The 23,136-nt window shown below is 42.3% G+C and overlaps 2 protein-coding genes across 7 annotated transcripts in view; both read left to right on the top strand.

Moving 5' to 3' along the window:
• The window catches only part of ADGRF2 (adhesion G protein-coupled receptor F2), a 40,807-nt gene extending 34,789 nt beyond the window's left edge, over nt 1–6,018 (top strand). For all 3 annotated transcript variants that reach the window (XM_044252431.1, XM_044252439.1, XM_044252449.1), the window contains 2 exons: nt 1,980–2,056; nt 3,246–6,018. In XM_044252431.1, coding sequence (XP_044108366.1) covers nt 1,980–2,027 — 48 coding nt within the window. In that variant the 3' untranslated portion in view covers nt 2,028–2,056; nt 3,246–6,018. The remainder of the gene's footprint in view (nt 1–1,979; nt 2,057–3,245) is intronic.
• A 686-nt stretch (nt 6,019–6,704) lies between these two features.
• Nucleotides 6,705–23,136, top strand: part of ADGRF4 (adhesion G protein-coupled receptor F4) — a 30,762-nt gene continuing 14,330 nt past the window's right edge. The window contains exons 1-7 of one of the 4 annotated variants that reach the window (XM_044252464.1): nt 6,705–7,001; nt 8,125–8,164; nt 15,600–15,708; nt 16,662–16,716; nt 19,025–19,176; nt 20,328–20,579; nt 21,451–22,830. In XM_044252464.1, the coding sequence (XP_044108399.1) occupies nt 15,622–15,708; nt 16,662–16,716; nt 19,025–19,176; nt 20,328–20,579; nt 21,451–22,830 (1,926 nt within the window). In that variant the 5' untranslated portion in view covers nt 6,705–7,001; nt 8,125–8,164; nt 15,600–15,621. Of the gene's footprint in view, nt 7,002–8,124; nt 8,165–15,599; nt 15,709–16,661; nt 16,717–17,222; nt 17,482–19,024; nt 19,177–20,327; nt 20,580–21,450; nt 22,831–23,136 lie in introns of those variants that run through there. The other 3 variants (XM_044252481.1, XM_044252474.1, XM_044252490.1) reach the window with 3 other exon arrangements.

Below are 23,136 nucleotides of genomic sequence, written 5' to 3' on the forward strand. Positions count from 1 at the left end.
CCGCATTGGGCTCTCTGCTCAGCAGGGAGCCTGCTTCCTCCTCTCTCTCTGCCTGCCTCTCTGCCTACTTGTGATCTCTGTCTGTCAAATAAATAAATAAAATCTTTAAAAAAAAAAAAAAAAAAGTGGATCTCAACCTTAGCCAAAGACTGGAGTCAAGTGGGAACCTTCAAAACATGTTGCCTGAGTCCCACCCCTGCAGAGTCTCATTGGATTGGTCTGCGGTGTGTCTGGGAATTTTAGGAGCCCACCTGATGGTTCTCATGTCTTCGAGGCTGGAACCCTCTCATCCTGAAGTCCCTAGCATTGTACATATTTGCCTCTAACCAGCCTGCTTAGTGAAAGTACCTCCCCTCCCCCACCTCACTGGTCTGCCTGGTGCCCTCAGGAGTGGTCGGGCTCTTGCAACCCCTTCCAGTCTGGCTCCACTCCTTTCTGAAGTGATTTCAGTACCCATTGGTCCAGCCACACAGAGCTAGTCTGCCCTTCAGTACTATCCAGAAATAGTCATTGGGCCCATTTCTCTTTGTGTTTTTACCTAAAAGATAAATCAGGATTATACCCAGAACTTTATTTTCAGTTTGTTGGTTGTTGGAGTCCATGGTTTTCAATGCTGGCAGCACCTTAGAAACACCTAGAGAGCTTTTTAAAAAACAAATTCTGTGTATACCCAAGAAAATTTAAACCAGGAACTCTTGGGGTTAGGGCTTGTCACTATAAAAAAAAATTAACTAAATTTAATTTTTTTAATTAAAAAATTTTTTAAAAATATTTTGTTTACTTGAGAGAGAGAGAGAGAGAGAGAGCATGAGCATGGAGGAGAAGGAGAAGCAGGCTCCCTGCGAGCAGGGAACTCCATGTGGGGCTTGATCCCAGGAGCCTAAGATCATGAACTGGGCTGAAGGCAGATGCTTAACCGACTGAGCCACCCAGGTGCCCCATTTTTTTAAATTTTAATTTTTTTAAAACTCCCCAGTAATTCTGATGAGCTGCCAGGGCTAAGAACCATGGGTCTGGGAACAGGGTAAATTTATCCTAGCTTTTTGCAATCCTTCCTCTGCCCACAAGCTTTAGGCTGTTTCTAGTCAGTATTATGTCCTCCTCAGAGGAAGTAGGCTGATTATCTGTCCTCTCTCCTGGTGAGTAGACCTGAGTAGACCTAAGTAGACCTTTCTGTGCAGCAACCTCTCCTGGTAGTACCTGCTTGTGAGGTGTCAGTGCCCGCTCCCCAGACCCAGGATACAGAGATGTGCTTGTCTGTGTTCGTTTTACTCCAGTGTGGTGTGGTGTATGCTCCTGTGGAGATCATTCTACTTGCGAGTTAATGCATTATCTGTCCTAAGCAACATTTCCGTAAAACACGAGGCTATTTTAGACTCAGGTACATTATAAAAGGATGACTGTAACATGGAAGGTTCCCATAGGCCGGCTGAGAAGTGCTATTTGAGGGCTAGGAGGCATTCTAGTGCTGCTCTGTCCCTCCAGGCCACTCACTTGCTTCCTCCTGCCTTCCTCGCCTCACGAGTACCCCCCCTCCCAGGTCCCCAGGAGAGGGATCCAGGCCAGGTGGGTGGAGGAAGTCTCACAGGGGCCTGTTCCTATGTTATCAGCAGTGCTAATATAAAGAAGGAGGGGGACGCCTGGGTGGCTCAGTTGGTTAAGCAGCTGCCTTCGGCTCAGGTCATGATCCCAGGGTCCTGGGATCGAGTCCCACATCGGGCTCCTTGCTCGGCAGGGAGCCTGCTTCTCCCTCTGACTCTGCCTGCCTCTCTGTCTGCCTGTGCTCCCTCGCTCTCTCTCCCTCTGTCTCTGACAAATAAATAAATAAAATCTTTAAAAAACAAAATAAAGAAGGAGGGGTTGGAGAGAAAGGATACAATCAGTAGCTGTAGGTCACCATTCTGTGTGCTTTGAATATTTGTGATAATCACAAGTGGACTACTAATGATTAAGTGCAATTACGCTTTTGTTGTCGACAGAACCCTTCTACTGATTTCTCCCGTCACCCCACCAAAGCGCCAAGCTAACAAACCTGGCCATACCCCTAACTTGGGAGGTGAGTGCGAAGGAAGGGTGATCTCAAAGACATGCCATCTGGATGACATTTCTTTTAAAACCATCACAGTGTGAGTGGTTGTAATTAAGAACAATTTCTTTCTTGATTGGAAGGATTCTTACACAACCCATTCTCATCTGGTATGGTTAGAGTGATGTTCATACTTCTTCTAATGGTTGCACTACTGAAATTTTTATTGTGGCTGTTAAACAGTGAGGTGTATCTGAGAATGGTTATAAACTAGCCTGACTGAATTTCGGGGGGAGGGAACAGAGATGCCAGTTCTACGTGGCCGCAGTCCCCCTCTCGCATTCCCCGTCCCCAAGGCGTGAGACCAACAATATCTCCACATATCCCACTGTGGCCGCTCTCTTTCTCTAGTGTGAAAAGACCACAGAATGATCATAAACACTGTCTGTGAAGGTTTCAGGGATAATGTCGAAGTTAATTCACTTCTGAGGTAATGTCTGAGAGACAGAGACATCGAAACAGAGGAAAGGGGGAAACAGAAGTATGGAGACACTGAGGGGCGTGGTGACCCTGGATTGTAAGAGAGCCACCCAGATACGTGGACATGAGCAGACAAGTCTGCTAATCCTCCCTGCCCGCTTCTCTATAGATCTATAGAGAGAAGATCAGACAGGGAGATGGAGACACCCACCACAGGATATCCCATTCATAGGGATTCAGGGAGAAGCAGAGAGAGGCCAAGGGTTCCTGAGAGAGACTCAGAAAATACAGAAACAGAGATTTATACAGAAACACATAGAGAGTGACAGAGACAGAGCAGAGAGAGATGCAGAAAGAGAGGCGCTTGGATATCTAGACCAAGCTCTCTCCCCCAGCCCAATACATCAGGGCTCCAGTAAGTTGCCGTGGCTGAGACCTGCGGCAGCCCAGGGCCTTATACAAAGAAAGGGGGCTTTTCCAAGAGGAAAAGAAGTGGTCCAGCTTACAAAAGGACAAAGTTTGTAACTCAGCATTTGTAGGCAACAGAAAACCACCAGCCTATCCCCTGGCTTCCAGAGTGACTTAAAAGACTCCCACTTGCCAAGAGGATGATACCCAAAGGGACTTAATGCTCCAGAAAGAGTGAGCCCATAATGCAGCTATTGTGAAGCTTTGGGGTCTCACTGCTTGTACACTAAAGTTGTGATTTTTCTGTTCTTGACACGGTCATACGTTCCAGGAATGGCAGAGCCCCAGGAAAAATGTGCTTCTTCCTGTCTTCTTGCCTCTGGGGAGTATGAAGGAAGCCTCCCATGGTGCGGTGCTGATGAAGCATGTATGAAGTATGGGAAGGATGGAAGGCCGCTCTGTCTAAGCTGTTCTGCACTGCTCAACATTTCTCTCCGACAACTGTCAACATGCATATATATATACCATACGCATTTGTATATATACCAACATTCATATATATATATACATATATATATGTATATATATATATACATATACATACACCATGCCAGGCATCCCCAAGGGAAGAAGAAGATAAAATGGGCAGAAGCAGGACCTTGGTCCTTTTGGAGCCTCCAGCTCCATGCTTTTGGGCCATATTTATCCTCAGGAAGAGAGTCTGCTTCATCTTGGCAAAGATGGCCAGGGATGTCACCTGGCTGGTTTCTGTGGGTTGTTAAGGGAGGCGCCCTCATGAATAGTCACCAACAGTTGGGCTGACTCTAAGTAGGTCATTGCTGGTTCTTTGTACAAAAGGAATCCAACTGTTAGCATCGTCCACCTGTCCATATTTAAATGGATTACACAGTTAGCTCAGCTTGGGCTTGAATGCAACTTGGCCATGAGCCAAGGGAAAACATAGAGCTTTTGAACCAGAAAGATGCTCATTGTAAGTGAAGGAGCTTGGAGCCTGGCGTGATGGACCATAGCTAATCCAGGCTTGAGCCAGAGCTGGACACCCGAGTCTGCAGACCTCCAGCTCTGCACTTTCACCGCAAGACACAGAACCGCTGAGGGACTCTGTCTACTCTGAAGATGTAAGATTAACCCTCACCAACAACATGTTTTTTTGAAACCAGTGATGAGGAAGAGAGACTATCATATTTCAAGTACAGAGCTGCTCATTTTCTTAACCTTGTAGGTAAACAAATTCGACGTTCAAACAAAGGGCCATGGATAGGTGTGCAGTACAATAGGTAGAAGCCCCTTTGCAGGGGCTGGGAAGCTCCTTTGCAAAGCAAGCACTCAGGTTGCTGCATCAGAAGAAAATGAATGGCTAAAGGAAAAGGGGGCAGTGAATAGCCCCTAATTATCCTACCAAGAAGCCAGTGTTAAATGATGTTACATTGTAAAAGGGAAAGTGAGACACACTTTGTGAATGAGTGGGGTCTCTATCTTTTTTACTGTAAAAAACTTTCTCTAAGTAAGGAAGCTTGAAAAAGCAAAAAATACAATAAAGAAAACCAATAAGAAGGTAGAAGGATACACCAACTTGCAGAGTAAGTCGTCTTTCAAGTGGCATTGCTTAGCTTGTGACAACAGTCACATTTTTCCCAAATGAAGCTAGAAAGGATTTTAATTTGACATCTCCCTAGTTTTTTCTGTCGAGTCTCTTCCAGGGAAGGGAGTGGGGCAGGCACAGTCCTGGTTTTCAGAATGCAGAGATCTCAGTACAGAGAAATGGGACTTACCCAGAGTCAATATGTTGAAGTGAGGACGGAAACTCATGAAGTCAAATCGTTACAGGATTAGAAATATAGAAAAACTTTAGAAAAGACTGCATCCAATGGCCCCATTTTATAGATGGAACTCTGAGCATGAATAAGAGAGAGAGATTGGTATTTCATCTGTATTGTGCAGTAGCACGAAACAGTCCCATCTTGGATGAAAGCATGCTCCACTCAGATGTAGAACACTTCCTGGGATGGGATGACAGTAACGACTTTCTTTATTACGATTATTATGAGCAAAGAAAGGGCCCATGGATGCTAAGAGAAACTCCAGAAGTTAGTGGAAATCCCTCGAAGAAGCTGTGCCCTCTCTCCTGCAGCCCACAAACCCTCCTGTCCCCTCCTGGAAGATGATTCTGAATGACACGTTTTGGTTGACGGTGGAAGACCCTGAGTGGAGACATACTCTGTGTCCTACTCACACCTCACAGAGGAAATGCCCCGCTCAGGTGGCTCAGGGAGAAATTGGTGCTACCAGTGTCTAAGGCAGATTCGTGCTTAGACACGTGTAAGACATGATGGTTCTTGGGAACGTTATTTAAGTTCCTTAGATTTTTATTTTCTCACCCATATATTGAAAAAATGGAGTCTACCTCATAGGATTGTTGTAAAGATTAAATGACTACGTGTACATAAAAATACCTAGTAGAGTATTCCGCCAATGAAATGCGAGCTGTTTTTGTTCAAGGATCTGTGAATTCACTTGCAAACACAGGGCCATGGCCTTGTGTGTAAGTGTAGAGATTGATGCACTCGTGGAAGTTAGTTCATGGAGTTCTAAATAAAAGAAATTAAGCATTTGATTCAGTCCATCCAGCATTGGGGGGATCAGCCCGCAAAATCTGCAGAGCTAACCATCGGACAGTTCTTTGTTCCACTGTTACCATGTTGTAATACAGACTCTCCTCCTGGGAAAGACTCCGTGGTTCTATTTAGGGCACATTGTGTCTGAGCTCTGCTTCACTCTTTGCTTTCCCTCCGAAGTCTTCCCTGATGAGTCCATCCAGAAGTGCTGATGGTCCCCACCTGATTCCTGTAATATTTATAATCTGTGCCGCTCACTTTATATTTAGTATTTATTGTGTTTTATTGTTTGTTCGCTTTCTGTCTTTTGGTGTGCATATGTTTTCTTTCTCAGATAAGACTGTAAACCTTTGGGGATTGTGTTACTCACGTGATTTACTCACTCTCTTACTCCCTTTTGTATGCCCAAAGTGCAGAGCAGGTGTGTTGCTCATAGAACGTGTTCAATAAAGACCTCTGATTACACAACCGTGGGTTTGATGATACTGGCTTTTCAATTCCCAAATGACCCGGTACTTAACGAGCAACCTCAGTAGAAATGACCTAGTTTCACAAACGTGGCCTCCTTAGTTGTCATTACGGTAAAGATGTAACAAAACTGCCTTTTCCTTATTTCTCCTTCATGTCAGCATTTCCCCTGGTGATATTGAAACGGAGGTTTGCATTGGGTTTTGTGGCTCAGAGGAACTATGGAAATAGGAGACAGTAGAATCGGGATGTGTGGGCTTTGGTGGTGAGAGAGGAAATCCAGGCTTGGCTACCCTGTCAGAAATCAGACCACATGAAGTTTTCAGGAAGTGGAGACTGTGCCTTCTGTGACTGAATTCCCACGGTCATGGCCCGTGGCTCACTAAAACTCTCGGGCCAGTTATTAAAAAATAAAACAAACATCTCTTTGGTGAAGGTAGGGATTAGATCATGATTTACCGATCCATTTCCTAGCCAGTTTTTCCCCAGGCTCAACACCGACATAGACAAACTGTGATTGCCCTTAAAAGTCTTCATTCACAGGGGCCCAACTTTGCATTTTATCCCCTGTGTTCTAATTACATTAGAGCCGTAGATGCAACCTGGTCTCATGTGATCGTCTGAGATAAAGATGAGGAATTAAAGCACAAACAAGTGACTCATTTTAATGGATTTACTCCAGACAGGAGAAACCTGTAATTTCTCTTCAGCGTGCTTGATGGACCCATCGTGGAGTGAATCACAGACTTACACAAGCCTTGAAACCCCGGGCAGTTTTACAGTTCTCAGATAGGCTTCTCACAATCGGTGGCTGGTTTGCACCGGGCCCTCTTGGATTTCTCTTTGAAAAATGGAGAAGAGGCGTCACAGGCGCTGAAGGGGGACCATGGGACCTGCAAGGGGAGGCACCCGGGATGGTGGGGCACAGTGGCTGGAAGCTCGGTGCCAACTCTCCTGCCTGGCTGCTAGCTCTCCTGGATGTGGTGAGTACCCATGCCAGGAGCAAACCTTCCTCTGACTGAAGACTGGATTGGTTTTGCGTGTATTCTGGAATGGGGAAAATGTGCAATTTCTGGTGGTATTCTCTGGAGTGCTTGATTCTGCAGGAAGCCTTCCTGACATTATTTAGAAATTGGCTAGCTCAAGGTTGAAGTCCGCCCTCGATCTCTTTTATATTTGTTTTTCTTTAAGAAGTCATTTGTCAGGATCTAATTGCTCACTCCCAGGAGTGAAAATGCAAAGCACTCTGTCAGGCAATTTGACTCTGTTTTCTGACTGTCCCTTTGCTTGATAAAGTGGATAAGCAAACCGGCTTGCAATTCCCTTCCTTTGGGCTGAACGTAAAGATGTATATAAATTATTATAAAGCATTCCTTTAGTAGTTTTCTTCTATTTATTTATTTATTTATTTATATATTTATTTGACAGATAGAAATCACAAGTAGGCAGAGAGGCAGGCAGAGAGAGAGGAAGAAGCAGGCTCCCTGCTGAGCAGAGAGCCCGATGTGGGGGCTAGATCCCAGGACCCTGAGATCATGACCCGAGCTGAATGCAGAGGCTTAACCCACTGAGCCACCCAGGCGCCCCAGTAGTTTTCTTCTTATAGTGTGGCTAACAAAGCTGTCTTTATAACAACTTAAAAGGAAACATTTCCTCTAGTGATGGTTAAATCTTTTTGTAAAGGGCATCTACCCTTGTTCTGAGTGCTCTACTGTACACCATTTAATCACCTATATTCCTTATCCTCTGAGGACAATTGTGACCTTTCAAATGTGTGTTGTAAGATGCCTTTGTGTGTGTGTGTGTGTGTGTGTGTGTGCGCGTGTGTGTGTCAGTACTTCAGTGACCTTTCTTCCTGGAACCAAGCAATCGCCCAGTTGACCAATTACTTTAAAATCCTGTAAGTCTTGAGAGAGTTAGTGAGAGGCTAGATACCTTCCAGCTCTGAAATCCTGTGATTCTTCAAACATAACAGTATTTGAACCAGACTGCCGTTCTCAGAAAAGATACTGAGCCACAAAGAGATTGGCTAGAAGCCATCTCAAATAGCCCAGGATAAGACGCTTCTGATTCTAATAGATCTTTTCTATCTTTCTTTCCCCCAAGGCTCTTTATGAAACTGCTCCGCCATGGCAAGGGACAACTGGTAAGAGTGACTGAATCCGTTCTGTTACTGAGGCCAAGCAACACGCAAACAACTTGTTTAGCTGTCTGACTCTATAATCAGCTCTAATTACCCCAGTGGAGTAGATGGGACATATGGTTATGAAATTCGGCTGAGGGGAATAGAACACACACACCCCAACATGTAGGTCAGCAGTCTCTAAGTTCCTCACCCTCAGTTAACCTCTCTGAACCGGACCTTCCTGTAGAAGGGATTGGCCAATAAGTGTGAGGTGAGCTGCTGCCCAGAAGGTGAGCCAACAAGTGGAAGCCCCCCACCCCCGCCACCTCACATTGGAGTGAAGGTCATGGAGGCAAGTAACACTTTGAGACAGTGTCCCCTCCGTACGCAAACATCCTCACCCAGCTCACCTTGGGGTGTTCTGTGTGTAGGAGTTTGAGAGATCACGGCTTCCAATGCATTCTTTCCTTCCTGACTGCGGTTACTATTCCCAGGCTTACCTTTTTTAATTTGCTTTGAGAGTCCTGATGCTAGCTCTCACGCAGCGTGTCCGGGCAGGTGGGGAGTGCCTGGGTTCCATGACTCATATCCTACAACCCCATTCTAGGGAAGATCAGAAAAAAGCTCCGGGACCCAGGCAGACTAATTGTATTTCTTCATTCTAACTCATTCAGAAACCCAGCTCTTAGTACAAGGGAGGTAGGACAAATAGGAGATGGTGTGTCAGAACTGCTGGGGTCTTCTAGGTCTTTCCAAGAAAGGGTTTTGTGAGTTCTGACCGTGGAGACAGGGCAGAAAGGGTGCTCACGCTGCCATGCTGGGAGCAGACATCACTCATCCAGTGTGGCATTGTCTCTTGCCAAGCCTAAACAGGACCTTGCAATCCTTTTGCACAGAGGCTCCAAGCAGTATAACAAAGAGGTAGGTTGGGAGCATGTCTACTTAAATCACTAGGTTCCAAAAGGATCTAGAGTAGCACATGTGCTCACCTCCTCCTCTAAGATCGAGAACTTGCCTTGTGATTTTAAAGCAAAGACTTCCAAAGTTGGTATCGTTCTCTGTGGGGCCATTCACTTATTCATTCATTTATTGAACACATGCTGACGGGGTAACTTATTACCACTCTTACACTCTGCTGGGTGCTCGGGACCAAGAAATATCCCTTCCTGTTCACCTCCTAATGACAACATGATTTTTTTGGTTGGGGGGAGGCCTATTCTGTTAGGTGTAGGCTAATTTCTCTCAGGCTCTGGGGCTGGGAACACTAGCTCTTGTGCTCTTTTGACCCTTTGTCATCAGAGCTTGGAGCACAGGCAGTGATGGGGGAGGCATCCCTTGCTGGGAGTTCTCTGGGGAGGGATATCCTGAGTCCCATGACCTCTGGGACCCTTCAGTCTAGCTACATTGTCCTCCTAGCCTCGGGGGCCAGCAAAGGTGATTTTCTCTCTCTCTCTCTCTCTCTCTGAAGTAATCACTCTGTTAGAGCAGAGTCTGACTTCCATTCAGTGGCCTAGAATTGCCTATTACCAAGTGAAAGACAAAAGTGGCTGGTAGTGGACAATTCACACTTTTATGAGGATGCACTGAGGGAGAGAGGCAGGTTAGGGAAGCAGGGAGGAGGAATTTGGGATGCTACTTTTCCAGTACCTGAGAAGCTGCAATTCCAGGTGGCTCATTGCTTTTAATCTCTGAAATAGGCCAACTTCCAGGCACTTTGGGAACAAGATACAGGGCATGTTTCTTTGTAAATGTCAGGTAACTATTCACCTAATCGCCACAGAAGACTCAGGCATGAGTTCTGCATCTTGTTTTCTCTTCTTCTTTTTAATTATTCATTTCTGAGTCTGCCTTCCCCTTCCTGGGATCATCCCAGACACCTGAGATGTCTTTCATCCCTGCCTTTCCTCACCTTTCCACCCAGAGAATCATGTGTCAGGATGATTCTGACTCTTCTCACCATTCTAGATGACCTATCCATTGCCTCCTTCTAAGTTCAGGTCTGTTACTCTCTGAGGTGCTACTTTGGGTCCCGGGGTGTGGCCTCCTGGGCAGGTGTTAGCATTGGGGCCGGCACATGGTAGGTGTCCCACAACTACACGTGTAGTCTGAGTCTGGATACACTAATGTGTTCCAGGATGACACATGGTCCTTGAACAGCAGCCTTAAATTTCCCCAGAGGACTTTGGATGAGAAGGTAAATTTGGTACAACCAGAGTGGAGCCGTCTTTTCACCACAAGGATTCCCAGAAAATCTGCTATGTGTCCATATATATAAGAGGGGTGGGCGGGGTGGGGCGGTTGGTGTGGGGACACGTGGTTTCTCCAACTGATCTGACCATGGAACACCTTAGTCTGCTGTGAGACCAGTTTTCCAGAGAAACCCACTTCAGGACACAGTATCTTGGGCAACCTCAACTGACACCAAGCTCTGTACGGTTTGCCTTACTAAATAAAACAGGCAGTTTTCCTGAAATCACAGAACATTTAAGGCAGTGTAGGGTCATGTTTTTCTTCCATTCTTCTAAAATTCAACTTTGGTGCCTGCTACAAACTTGGTAAACAAGTGGCGGGGAGTAAGTGTCCACCCTAGGCATACAGCACTCTTCTGTCAGGATTACTGCTTACTCTTTTTATGTTCCCCCACCATGTACTAGGATCTTGATTTAAATAGCCAGGAAGAGTTTTTGCCAACAAACCATTTTTCCTGCCACCATACCCGAGGGGTTTAGAGAAGTAGCGATCTTATGAAAATGCAGTTTTGTTGTTAAACTGAACACACCATAAAGCCAGAGGTCAGTGAATGGCATGAAGGTCATCTTAGCACACTGGACACAGAATAACTCTGGGTTCTCCATGGAGGAGAGGACCAGGCCTTGACTCCAGCACTCTTTACTAGGAACTAGTAGACCCCTGGGCCAGGCAAGTTGTCCTTACTACGTTCACATCTGAAAACGGCTTCTTTCAGTACTGTCTGTGTTTTTGCCAATGTTCTTTTGGACAATCCACTCTTGTCATATGTATTTAGATTTTATGTCCTTGTTCTTTTCTTCATTCTTTTAAGAGGTCAGTTGCTACCTGCAGACACTGTGCTGGGTATTGGAGAAATACCAAATATATATATTTTAGGTTTATATTTGTATTCAGTATTTTTTTAAAAGAGGGGGTGCAAAGGGAGAGGGAGAGAGAGAATCTTGAGCTGGCTCCACGCCTAGTGTAAAGCCCAGATGGGGGTTGATCTCACGATCCTGAGATCATGACCTAAGCCAAAATCAAGAGTCGGATGCTTAACCAACTGAGCCACCTAGGTGCCCAGAAGTACTTTATATTCACAGAAAATTTTCAGTTCAGTATTATACAAAATGCAAAGTCAACTTTAATTATTAAGTCTTTATCAATGGTGAATCTAAGTATGTTTCTTCCATTCTGTTCTATAAAATATCAGACTCTGATTATGAATTATGCCAGATATACTTTTTTTTAAATTTTCAATTCCCCATTTCAGAACTCCAAAGTTCTGGCTCATTGTGCTCTGCAGAACACTCTGGCTTTTGGCTTCAGCTATCTATATCATGGTGGGACAGATTCCATTCTATTCTTTTTGGTGAGAGGAGAAAAAACCCATTTGGAGCTACCTTGAAAACATTTCTCCATCTGACCCATCCCTACCAATCAAACTAGGCAAAAATAAGAATGCTGTGCCTCCTCTTGGGTAACATTACTAAACATCTCCTCCTTCCCACTTGTAATAATTGAAGGAACTTTACTATATAATTATCATATAAAGTAGTAGATGGGTTACATACACCAGACTATAAGAACATGAATGATGAAATAACAAGTTAATTAACCAAAACTCTCCAAATAGCTAATTGTGCTCAGCTCAATGTTTGTGTTTCATGTGGCCATGCTTATGATTTCACATATAAGCGATCTGTTAGAAAGTTTTTTCTAAGGAAAAAAAAAGAATGTGTCATTATTTCATCATGTTCCACAAAGAGCATAATGATCTATAGAAAATGCCATGCCTAGTGGATCCTTTAGTCCCCAAACACTTTCAGGAGCCGTGGACTTACAGAGGCCCTAACACTGCTCAGGAAAACAGTTTTGAACTTCCTAAACCACATCAGATCACATCACATCATTGTGCCAAATGCCCGACTTTCTTCCAGCAAGATTAACTTTAAGTTCTTATATTGAAAACTGTGGACAGTAAAATGCTTCCTTCTGAAGCCTTAGATAGCAGGCATCATTTCTTATAAGTGGCCTCCTGTTGGTTTGTCTTCACCCATTTCACTGTGCATTTCAAACCATTGCTCTCTAGGTGGAAGAGAATTGCATTTAACCTCAGCATCCATCCTATTATTTGGCTCTCAATGTAGGTGTCTTTTTTCCCCAATTGCATGTACCTTGGAAAGAACATTTTGATAGATTGTGAAAAAGTAAAGAGGAAGGACCAAAGAGACCACTTCAGTGGGAGAAGTGGACGATTTTCAACTTGATAATGAAAATGAATCGTCCATTTTGTATTTCTATTTCTCAAATTGCAGGTTACAATCCATTAGAGGGTTACGGATTCAATTTAGTGGGTGGCGACCAGTTTCCAAAAGAATGGCAGATAGAGTGGAATGCAAGATAAAAATCATGGACAGAGCAGAGAGTGTCTTGCTCATAGATGGGAAGGATAAGAAATATATAAAACCTTTTAAAATATAGAAATTATGTATTTTTCCAGTTTTATGTATGGATACCTGTACACATACATATATATGTCTGTACACATTGAGTCATGATATAAGATCTGTTTTATTACTGTGTCAGGATAAAAATTTTGGAAAGCCACTGGTGTATATGTGAAATATACAGATAGATCTAAGACAGCTTATATTGGTTCTCCTGGTATTTCCTTTTATGATGATGGTTAAAAATCTATCCTATAAGGAAGATGAGGTCCATATACACTATGGAGTATTATGCCTCCATCAGAAAGGATGAATACCCAACTTTTGTATCAACATGGATGGGACTGGAAGAGATTATGCTGAGTGAAATAAGTCAAGCAGAGAGAGTCAACTGCCATATGGTTTCACTTATTTGTGGAGCATAACATATAACATGGAAGACATGGGGAGATGGAGAGGAGAAGGGAGTTGAGGGAAATTGGAAGGGGAGATGAACCATGAGAGACTATGGACTCTGAAAAACAACCTGAGGGTTTTGAAGGGGTGGGGGGTGGGAGGTTGGGGGAGCCAGGTGGTGGGTATTATGGAGGGCACATGTTGCATGGAACACTGGGTGTGGTGCATAACAATGAATTCTGTTACACTGAAAATAAATAAATAAATAAATAAATAAATTAAAAAAATCTATCCTAAATAATATTAATATTGCAAATTGCTTAGTGTGCCCATCCAACAATTTGCCACATACATGAGAACTTCTTTCCACCCACTCACGTAAGATCTTGAATTCCACACACATATCCCAGCAACTATGCAAATCCATTACCACACTTTGCCTGTCATTCTGCCATGTTTCCTTTCCCCTGCTCAGACTTGCTCTACAAGATGACAATATAAGTCCAAATACGTCTCCCCATTCATTGGTTAGGAACTCAAAGAATTTTAAGCTCAAAGACAATTTGGATGCCTTCCTGTAAGTGCCTGTGGCTCATCCTCTCATGTGAAGGCTCACTGCAGTCATGAAAGACCTTCTTAGTCTTGACTCCACCCAGAAAAAGTCTGACGATCCCTGATCAGTGAGTTTTCTTTGCTCCCTGGCCATAGATTGCCTGGTGAGCATAGATGGGTCAGAGTTAGTTCACCTCCATTACAAAATAAAGGAATTTACATTTGCTGAGGTTCAGTTTCTGCTTGGCCTTATTCACTAGGTAGAGTATAGTATGTAGCTGATCGCTCTTCCCACTATTGGTTTGACTTGTCTGAATTCCCCACTGGACATCCTTTATGGAAATGACAGCACTCTTTACTTCCCTATCCCCAACATCTGGCACAGTTTCTGACAAATAGGAGCCACCTGATGAAGGGTGGTTGAGAGAATGAATAATCATCCCACATTTTATGAAATGGATGAGAAAGAAAATAGGCTCAGCAAATGTCAAATAGCTCATCAATAGCATAAATGTTATTGACAACTTAGCTCATGCTGAATCTAAAGTCCATGACATTTTTACTTTGCTGCATCTGTACCACGAGAGCATTGTTCTAAGGAACTTTGCTTCCAATAAATGGTCTTAGTTTCTGCTATCCTGTAAGAGAAGTATGGTGGTCATAATCAAATCATGATGATGTTGATGAACTTCAACTGTGACGGAGATGCTTTTTGGAAATTTGTCTTTGAAAGGTAGAACTAGCAAGAAAGAGGCATTATCAAAAGAAAAATAATTGTAACTGTGTGGTGACAGATGTTAACTAGACTTACTGATTTTATAAAAATACAAATATCAAATCACTATGTTTTGTGCTTGCAATTAACACAATGTCACATGTCAATTATATATTAAAAAGAAGAAAAAGGCAAGAAACAGAGATATAGCCAAAGAATAATTATCTTTTCATGCTTCTAGTTTCTCTGTATAATAGTTGATCCATCTATAAGAGAGAGTCTCAGTGCTTACTCAAATAACAGACGATAGTGTGTATTCATTTCATTTTAAGTTCCTTGACCCCCTTTGCCCAGAGAGACAGTACATTGTAGAAGAGTAGTTCTCAACTGGGAGCAAATTCCTCTCCCAGGGCACATTTGCCCATAACAGATATATTTGGCTGTCATAGTTAGGGAGGAAGCTGTTCCTGGCATCTAGTGGGTTGAGGTCAGAGATGCTACTGCACATCCTATAATTTACAGGACAGCCCCCAACAACAAAGAACCATCCATCCCCAAAATGTCAATAGTACCATTGCTGAGAGATCCCATTTTAGAACTTGACTTTCCAGCTGTACCATCTGGGTCGAACCCTTGGCTCCACCACTTTTTATGAGTGACCTTGACTCATAGTCACTTTGTACCTTAGCTTCTCCACTAATAAAATGAAGATGGTAATACTGTCTTACATCATCTGATTAAATTAATTAATGCAAAGGAGGACTTTAGAAAAGTGATTGGTAAATAAAGGTTCTTGATAAATGTTATGATTAAAGAAAATCGTGGATCGAATAATCAGAAATTATTCCTTGGTGAACATACATCCTTCCTAGTGCTTCCATCACTCCTGTCTATTGTTTGTAGACAAGTTGCCAGTTGAAGGAAAGTCTTTTCCATTTTTTACACATTAGCTGGCTTGAAAGTAGATATTGGTGTCCCTTCTAGAAGCAGAATGTTTTGGTATGGACATCTCAGAGTACCCAATAGGGTCACCAAGGGGTTGGTTAGTCAGCTAAGTTTTGTGTTGTCTGGCTTTATCAACTCCATCTGAATCCACTTTCATTCTGTATTGCAGGTGAAGATCCTAATGTGTGAAAATGAAGTACCAGGCAAGCATGATTTGCTGTTTAATGTTCTTTCTGGGCATAGAATGTTCTCACTATAAATCCAAGGTCCACATAAAAGTAAGTTTAATACATTCTCAAGTGGTCCCATGAGAAATCTGCCAGTTCTCCTAGATGAGTTAAATTTATGACAAATAACATGATCTTAAATAAAATTTCAAATTACTACAATTTTACTCTTGCAGATATATATCTACATCTATATCTATAAAAATACATACATATATATATATATATATATATGTATTTTTTTTTAAGGGAACAAAGAAAAGTTGAGAGGTGGCTGGGCCCTGCAACAGTATATTTTCATGGTGCAACAGAGTACAACAGTATAATAGAAAAATCACTTTGCAAGCCACAGAGAACATAGACAGGCAGCTGCTGGGAGGAGGAATACTAGCCTGGCAGGTAGCATTTCAGCTCCAGACATTACCTTTTCTTCTTGTTAGCTGCATACGTTGTTTTGCTTCTTTGAGTCTTAATTTCCTTATCTATAACATAAAGGATATTTTTTTTCTTTTAGATAATTTTTATAGCCCTTTATAGCTGCAGAAGAGTTTGTGATTCTATTATTGTCACCTAATGATTATTCCTAGCATCTGCTCATTTCTTCCTCTCTTGGGATCTATGGTATTTGGTGGATCATATTAGCTTCATTTCATAGTTACAGTTAATACAGATGGAGACCAGCTTAGCATTATAATTACTACATCTCTTTTCTCCCTGAGTACTTGAGCTTCCCAAAATAGGTACCCAATCCACTAACCTGACCCTCAGGGTCCAAATGACCACTGGCAAGATTCTTACCCTCCTCAGAGGAGGGTTTATTCTCTGTCTGTGCTCACGTCCATGATTCCGTCTGAAAACTTCTGTGATATCACACACAGACCTGGTGCAGTTTTCTTCTGAGTCATGAACACATTTTCTCTTCATTTCCACATGGAGCCTCTATGTTGAGATAAGCAAAAAGAGTTCCACAGTAAAGAGGACCTTTGGGAATTTGTGTTTTACAGGATGGAGATAAACTTCAACATCCTGAAGGGAAACTCAAGACTGGAAGGATACAAGGTAGGTGTCTACAGAAGAGTGTTCTTCCATAGGGAGACTGGGCAGAGTAAAGAAAAAGCATGGATTTGGCAGAGCACTTCCCAGACCACAAACTTTCAAATGGCTAACAGTCTCTAACAAGTTCTCATTGTTTACCAGTATTGACAGACTTTCTTACAATTATACCATTATCCATGGCATAGTCAATGACCCAAGTTGGCAAATTATTCACATGTGTTCTAGAGTAGAAGACAAGTGTTTACTTTAAAACCCCAAAGGGAAATCTGTTTGAACTAATCAGCTAATTAGAGGCAGAAGAAGGAACAGGGCAGAATTCATTCCTTTGTGCAAAGGTATTTTCAGAATATTTAAATGTATGTTACATTCTGGTGCTAAGAAGTCTACTGAAGTGATGTAAGATAGGTATTGTGTTGATGGGATGGGTTACTCTCAAAAACTCAGAAATAAACTATGGAGATAGTTATTAGTAATGAGATAATGAAATCACATGGTTCTTACCCAAATAGCAGAGATCACTGGATTCTGCACAGACATGGCCAAGTATATTTTTAACAACAAATACATCTATACATTGATGTGGACTTGAGAAAAGAGGGAAAGAGATGGCTAAACTTCATTGAGCATTGGCAAAACTGATTCAAGGTCTGAACAGGAGGCTCACTCATTCAAGTTTGTAACAAGACTGTGGCATCACCTCCAAACTGTATGGATGAAGAAATTGAGATGCACTGAGCTTAAATGACTTTGCAAAACCAGGGACAGTGGGTAGGTGGTAAAGAAAAATGCAAACTTTCTTGTTTCCTTTCTCTATGAATGGAGTCATCCACAGAGCTTCCCTTGACTCACAGACAGTCACCACGTCTTATTGATTTCAACACCTTACTAGCTTCCATTAGGATCTACTTCTAAAAAGAAGTACATCCTTCTTCCTGGGAATACTTCAACACCCTCATTCTTGGGTTCCTTGCTTCAAGTCAATCCACTCTACTCATGGGCCAAATTAGGCCTGCCACCAGGTTTTAAAAATAAAGTTTTATTGGAACACAGCCATGCCTATTTATATTCTTATTATCTTTGATGGCCTTCATGCCACAAAGACAGAGTAGCTTTGAGAAAGACACCTGGTTTACAATGGTGAAAATATTTATACTCTGGCTAGTTTTCATATTTAGCAAATAAAAATATGGAATTCCTCAATGAACTTAAAAATCAGATAAACAATGAATGATATTGCATGTGTCATATGAACATTAGAAGCTTATTCATTGTTTAACTGAGTATTTTCCATTGATCCCTGTTATTCATGGACTCTGCATTTATAAATTCTCCTATTCATTGAAACTTATTTGTGACCCCCAAATCACTACTCACAGTACTTTCTGGATCATTCATAGACAGAAAAAAAAAATTGAGGTAGCTCAGGTACAAGTTTCCAGCCAAACAAGATGGCACTCTGTCTTCTTGTCTAGCTGTCCTACTATAAACAAGTGTTGTTTTTGTGGCATTACTAATGCCATATTTTTGTATTTTATGCTTTTTTTTTGTGATTTTGTCATTTAAAATAGCCCTGACATAGTTCTGAAGAGCTGTCTGGTCTTCCTAAGGAGATTGTGATGTGTCTTAAAGAGAAAATTCATGTGTTAGATGAGCTTTGTTCATGTGTTTTTATGAATTATGGTACTATTGGCCATGAGTTCAATGGTAATGAATCAACAACATAAATGAAGTGTCTTTAAATAGAAACTCACATAAAATGAGCTAATATATTAATCAGTTGATAAAAGTGTGAGGAAAAGCTTGTAAGAACCTGCCTTGATTTCCCCTTATTCGGTGTTTGTGGAAGCAACTCCATAGACCATAACTATTGCAAATAATGAGATTCAACTGTGTCTGAAAATAAGTTTACTATTTAACTGGACTTTCCGTATTTTATCTGGCAACCCTATCATGGCCTTTATGGAAAATTTTACTGCCTTCTGCTCTATGGTATTGTTAATTATCTTTCAAAAACAAATCCAATCATGTTTTCTGGTAACCCCCATATTAGCACAGAATTCAAGTCTCCCATCCTCATCTCTTGCCCCACCTCCCTCAGCTGCTCTAAACTAGCCTTTCTGTCTGACCTGCGACCCCTCCTCTCCATGTGCTGTTCACCCTGCCTGGCACACCTTTCTTGTTGCTGAGGACTCTGTTCAATGTCACCTCCTCTGGAAAGCAGACAATCCCCAAATCCCTGGAATGAGTTAGCTGCCTCCGACAGAGCTCAGTAATGCTAATTAGGACCCCTCCTCTCTCTCTTGCTTTTCAGAGAAATGCCAGGGACCTTGCATCATGGCTTCCAACTGCAGCCAGCCCTGTGCTCAGCACTTTCGTGGAGAAATAGGATTTACATGTCATCAAAACAAGTGGCAAAAATCAACTGAAACATGTACAAGCCTCTCTGTGGAGACACTCTTTAAGGTGAAGCATTTGCATATTATTGGCTTCTAGGGCTAATTTCTCAGGAAACCGTAGAGGCATTTTCCTGTGTTCTTTCCTCACGACAATAAATCTCAGACTTAGACTTGGGAAAATGGCAGATTGTGGGAAATTTGTCTCTTCTCCTTCCTTCCTTGCCCAAATTCTCAGATACTCTCCCCGCTCCTCACTCTCTCTTTCTCCCTCTCAGCATCTTTTCTTAAAAAACTCCTTTACGCAATGGTAAATGCTTAGAGGTTGAAGTTTGAGTTTTGACCTCAAATTTTAGAGCTTAGAGTTTGAGATGGATTTGTGTGTGTACCTTCGCCTAATTACTGAACTCTAAACTTCTTGAAATTCTAATTTAGCATCATTTGACCTGCTAACCTCCATCCATCCCCACCCACACAAATTTCATGAGACTCCCCTTTCAAAAAGTTAAAATAAGTAGACAGATTTTGTTTTTAGAATTTCTCCACATCTCTGGAGAAAATGTCTTGTTATCACACTTGGGTTAAAACCACTATCCTGGGGCACCTGGGTGACTCAATGGGTTAAGTCTCTGTCTTCAGCTAGGGTCATGATCTCAGGGATTGAGCCCTGCATAGGGCTCTCTACTCAGCGGGGAGACTGCTTCCCCCCAACTCCAACCCGCCTGCCTCTGCCTACCTGTGATCTCCGTCAAATAAATAAATAAACAAACCACTATCCTGAAAGTGATAGGTCAGTATCCTGATCTCAGTGGCAATTTTGATGGAACTGCTTGTCTGGGTGTGACTCCATTCTACACTCTCCTTCTTGACATCTAAACCCCCCCCTTTTTTTTTTTAATTTTTAAAAGATTTTATTTATTTATTTGACAGAGAGAGATCACAAGTAGGCAGAGAGGCAGGCAGAGAGAGAGAGAGGAGGAAGCAGGCTCCCTGCTGAGCAGAGAGCCCGATGCAGGACTCAATCCCAGGACCCTGAGATCATGACCTGAGCCGAAGGCAGCAGCTCAACCCACTGAGCTACCCAGGCACCCATCTAAACCCCTTTTTAGTTCCACTTGCTTCTCCATTTTCCCCACATGGTGTATTTGTGCCTTTGCTCCTTTATTCTGAAATATGTTAGGTATTTCATCATTTTTGAACAATTTTTTTTTTTTTAAACAGGACTTCAGTAGTGCATCACGCCTCTCCCTAGCAGCATCATCTGTGCCTGTTCACGTTCTTGATTTTCGAGCTCCAGAACCCGTGGAGAGTGTAGCCCAAGGAATCCTCAGGAACTGTCCAATTGATTATGCCTGCATACTCGATGTCGTGAAGTCATCAGAAGCCACGTCCGGAAACATCGCGTTCATAGTGGAGTTACTAAGAAATATTTCTACAGACTTGTCTGATAATGTTACCCAAGAGAAAATGAAGGTATTCTTTGACAATTTCATTTTAAAAACTGGCAGGTTTCTTTTCTTTTCCTTTTTTTTTTTAACCAAATCTTGCATTTTAACAGTTTCAAATGTATGATCCAAAGTAAGACAGCCACAGCAACCATAACAATGATGGGCTTTTTATTTCAATTCTGCAGGTTGATTCACTCTAGCTTATGTAAGTTTTCAAGAAGTTAGCACATTTTTAATACATGTTTCTGTACAGACTTACTAGTTTCAAGAAAATATCCCGAAAGGATGGCTGTGAGCAAGAGTGTGTCTACTACAGTGTTGCCCAAATTTAATTCTGTAGAACATAATTATTTTGAAAAATGTTAATGGAGGTTTCATTTCTACAAGGGAGATCTGTGCATAGCAGATGTAGAAATTCTGGGTTAAACAAAGTTAAGCAGGTTTCCTTCTGGCAGGACTTTTTAGAACATTTCATGTGTTAATGAAGTTTAGCCCTCTTTATAAACAGGGGGGCGGATATAGAGATACAGTATGCAGTGTTTCTCAAATTTAGGTTTTTATAGAATTTACTCCCAATTCCCTCCATTAAACAATCATTAATAGCTCACGAGAACTCTTGGGTTATATAGACTGCAGTTTGGAAATGCTGTCCCCGGGCACATAATAAAGTAGTAAACTTTATTTATATTTTCATTTTATTTTAATGATTGTTTTACTGTACTTCCCTCTCTGAAGTCCTCTTAGCATGAGATTCCAATAAACAGTGAATTTGAAGAGCAATATGTCAAAGAAGATCCCATCACTTGAACTCGAGAAATTTCAGGGTTTAGAGATTGACTTTCTACACTAAAGTGTAAATCCTTAGCATAACTTCCATTTTTTTTCCTCCACTGCAGAGTTATAGTGAAGTGGCCAACCACATCCTTGACACAGCAGCCATTTCAAATTGGGCTTTCATTCCAGACAAAAATACCAGCTCGGATTTGTTGCAGTCAGTGAATCTGTTCGCGAGGCAACTCCGCGTGCACAATGAATCCGAGAACCTTGCAGATGAACTCTTCATTCAGGCAAAAGGGCTTCGCATCAACCACAATACCTCAGAGAAAAAGTTCAATTTCTCCGCGAGCATGAACAGTACAACAGAGGGTATCTTAGGGATGATAGAAATTCCCAGGCAAGAGCTGTGGAAGCTGTCACCAAATGCATCCCAAGCCATCAGCATAGCCTTTCCCACCTTGGGGGCCATACTGGAGGAAGTCCGCTCGCAAAATGTGAGTCTTCCTAGACCTGTAAATGGTCTCGTTCTTTCGGTGATTTTACCGGAAGGACTGAAGCAAGTCTTATTTACCTTTGAGAAGATCAACAAATCCCGGAATGCCAGGGCCCAGTGTGTTGGCTGGCACTCGAGGAAAAGGAGGTGGGATGAGAATGCTTGTGAAACCACGCTGGAGATCACGAACAGAGTGAAATGCTTGTGTAACTACACCAACATGGTGATGTCCTTTTCCATCCTAATGTCCCCCAAATCTATAGACAACAAAGTCCTGTACTATATCACCTGCGTTGGGCTCAGCATCTCCATCCTTAGCTTGATTCTTTGCCTGATCATTGAAGCCCTGGTGTGGTCCCGGGTGGTTGTGACGGAGATGTCATACTTGCGTCATGTGTGCATCGTGAACATAGCTGTGTCGCTCCTGATTGCTAATGTGTGGTTCATCATAAACTCTAACTTTCACAAAAAGGCCCAGGACTCCAAGTGGTGTGTTGCGCTGACATTTTTCAGCCACTTTTTCTACCTCTCTCTGTTTTTCTGGATGTTCTTCAAAGCACTGCTCATCATCTATGGAATATTGGTTGTTTTCCGTAGGATGATGAAGTCCCGCCTGATGGCCATTGGCTTTGCCGTTGGCTATGGGTGTCCATTGGTCATCGCTGGCACCACAGTTGCTGTCACAGTGCCAGAGAAAGGCTACATGAGACCTGATGCCTGTTGGCTTAACTGGGACAATACCAAAGCCCTTTTAGCATTTGCCATCCCAGCCTTAGTCATTGTGGCCGTGAATCTTGTGGTGGTTTTGGTTGTTGCTGTCAACACTCAGAGGCCCTCTATTGGCAGTTCCAAGTCTCAGGATCTCGCCATAATTATGAGGATCAGCAAAAATGTGGCCATCCTCACCCCACTGCTGGGACTGACCTGGGGTTTTGGAGTAGCTACGCTTATAGAAGGCACTTCTTTGATATTCCATATAATTTTTGCCCTGCTTAATGCTTTCCAGGTAAGTACCTAGAAAGAAACTTGTTTTATTAGTTAATATTATTAATATTTTATTGATAAGATATATTTTTATTTCATAACTTGTTATTCTGGCTATATGACATATTCTGGCTATATGATTGAAAAATATAGAATACAAAATGTTTGTTCCATTTCTTTCCATGTCTTGGAGACATTCAGCTGTGGCTCCTCTCACCCCATTGATTGTGAAGTTGGATTTAGCTGATCAGGCTGATTGGGTGGGAATCTCCTTCTTTTCTGTGCTCAACTGGTCCACCTGTATCTCTCCTAAAGTTTCAGAGTTAGA

The sequence above is a fragment of the Neovison vison genome, chromosome 1, assembly GCF_020171115.1.
Source record: "Neovison vison isolate M4711 chromosome 1, ASM_NN_V1, whole genome shotgun sequence".
In the NCBI taxonomy this organism is placed as follows: Eukaryota; Metazoa; Chordata; class Mammalia; order Carnivora; family Mustelidae; genus Neogale; species Neogale vison.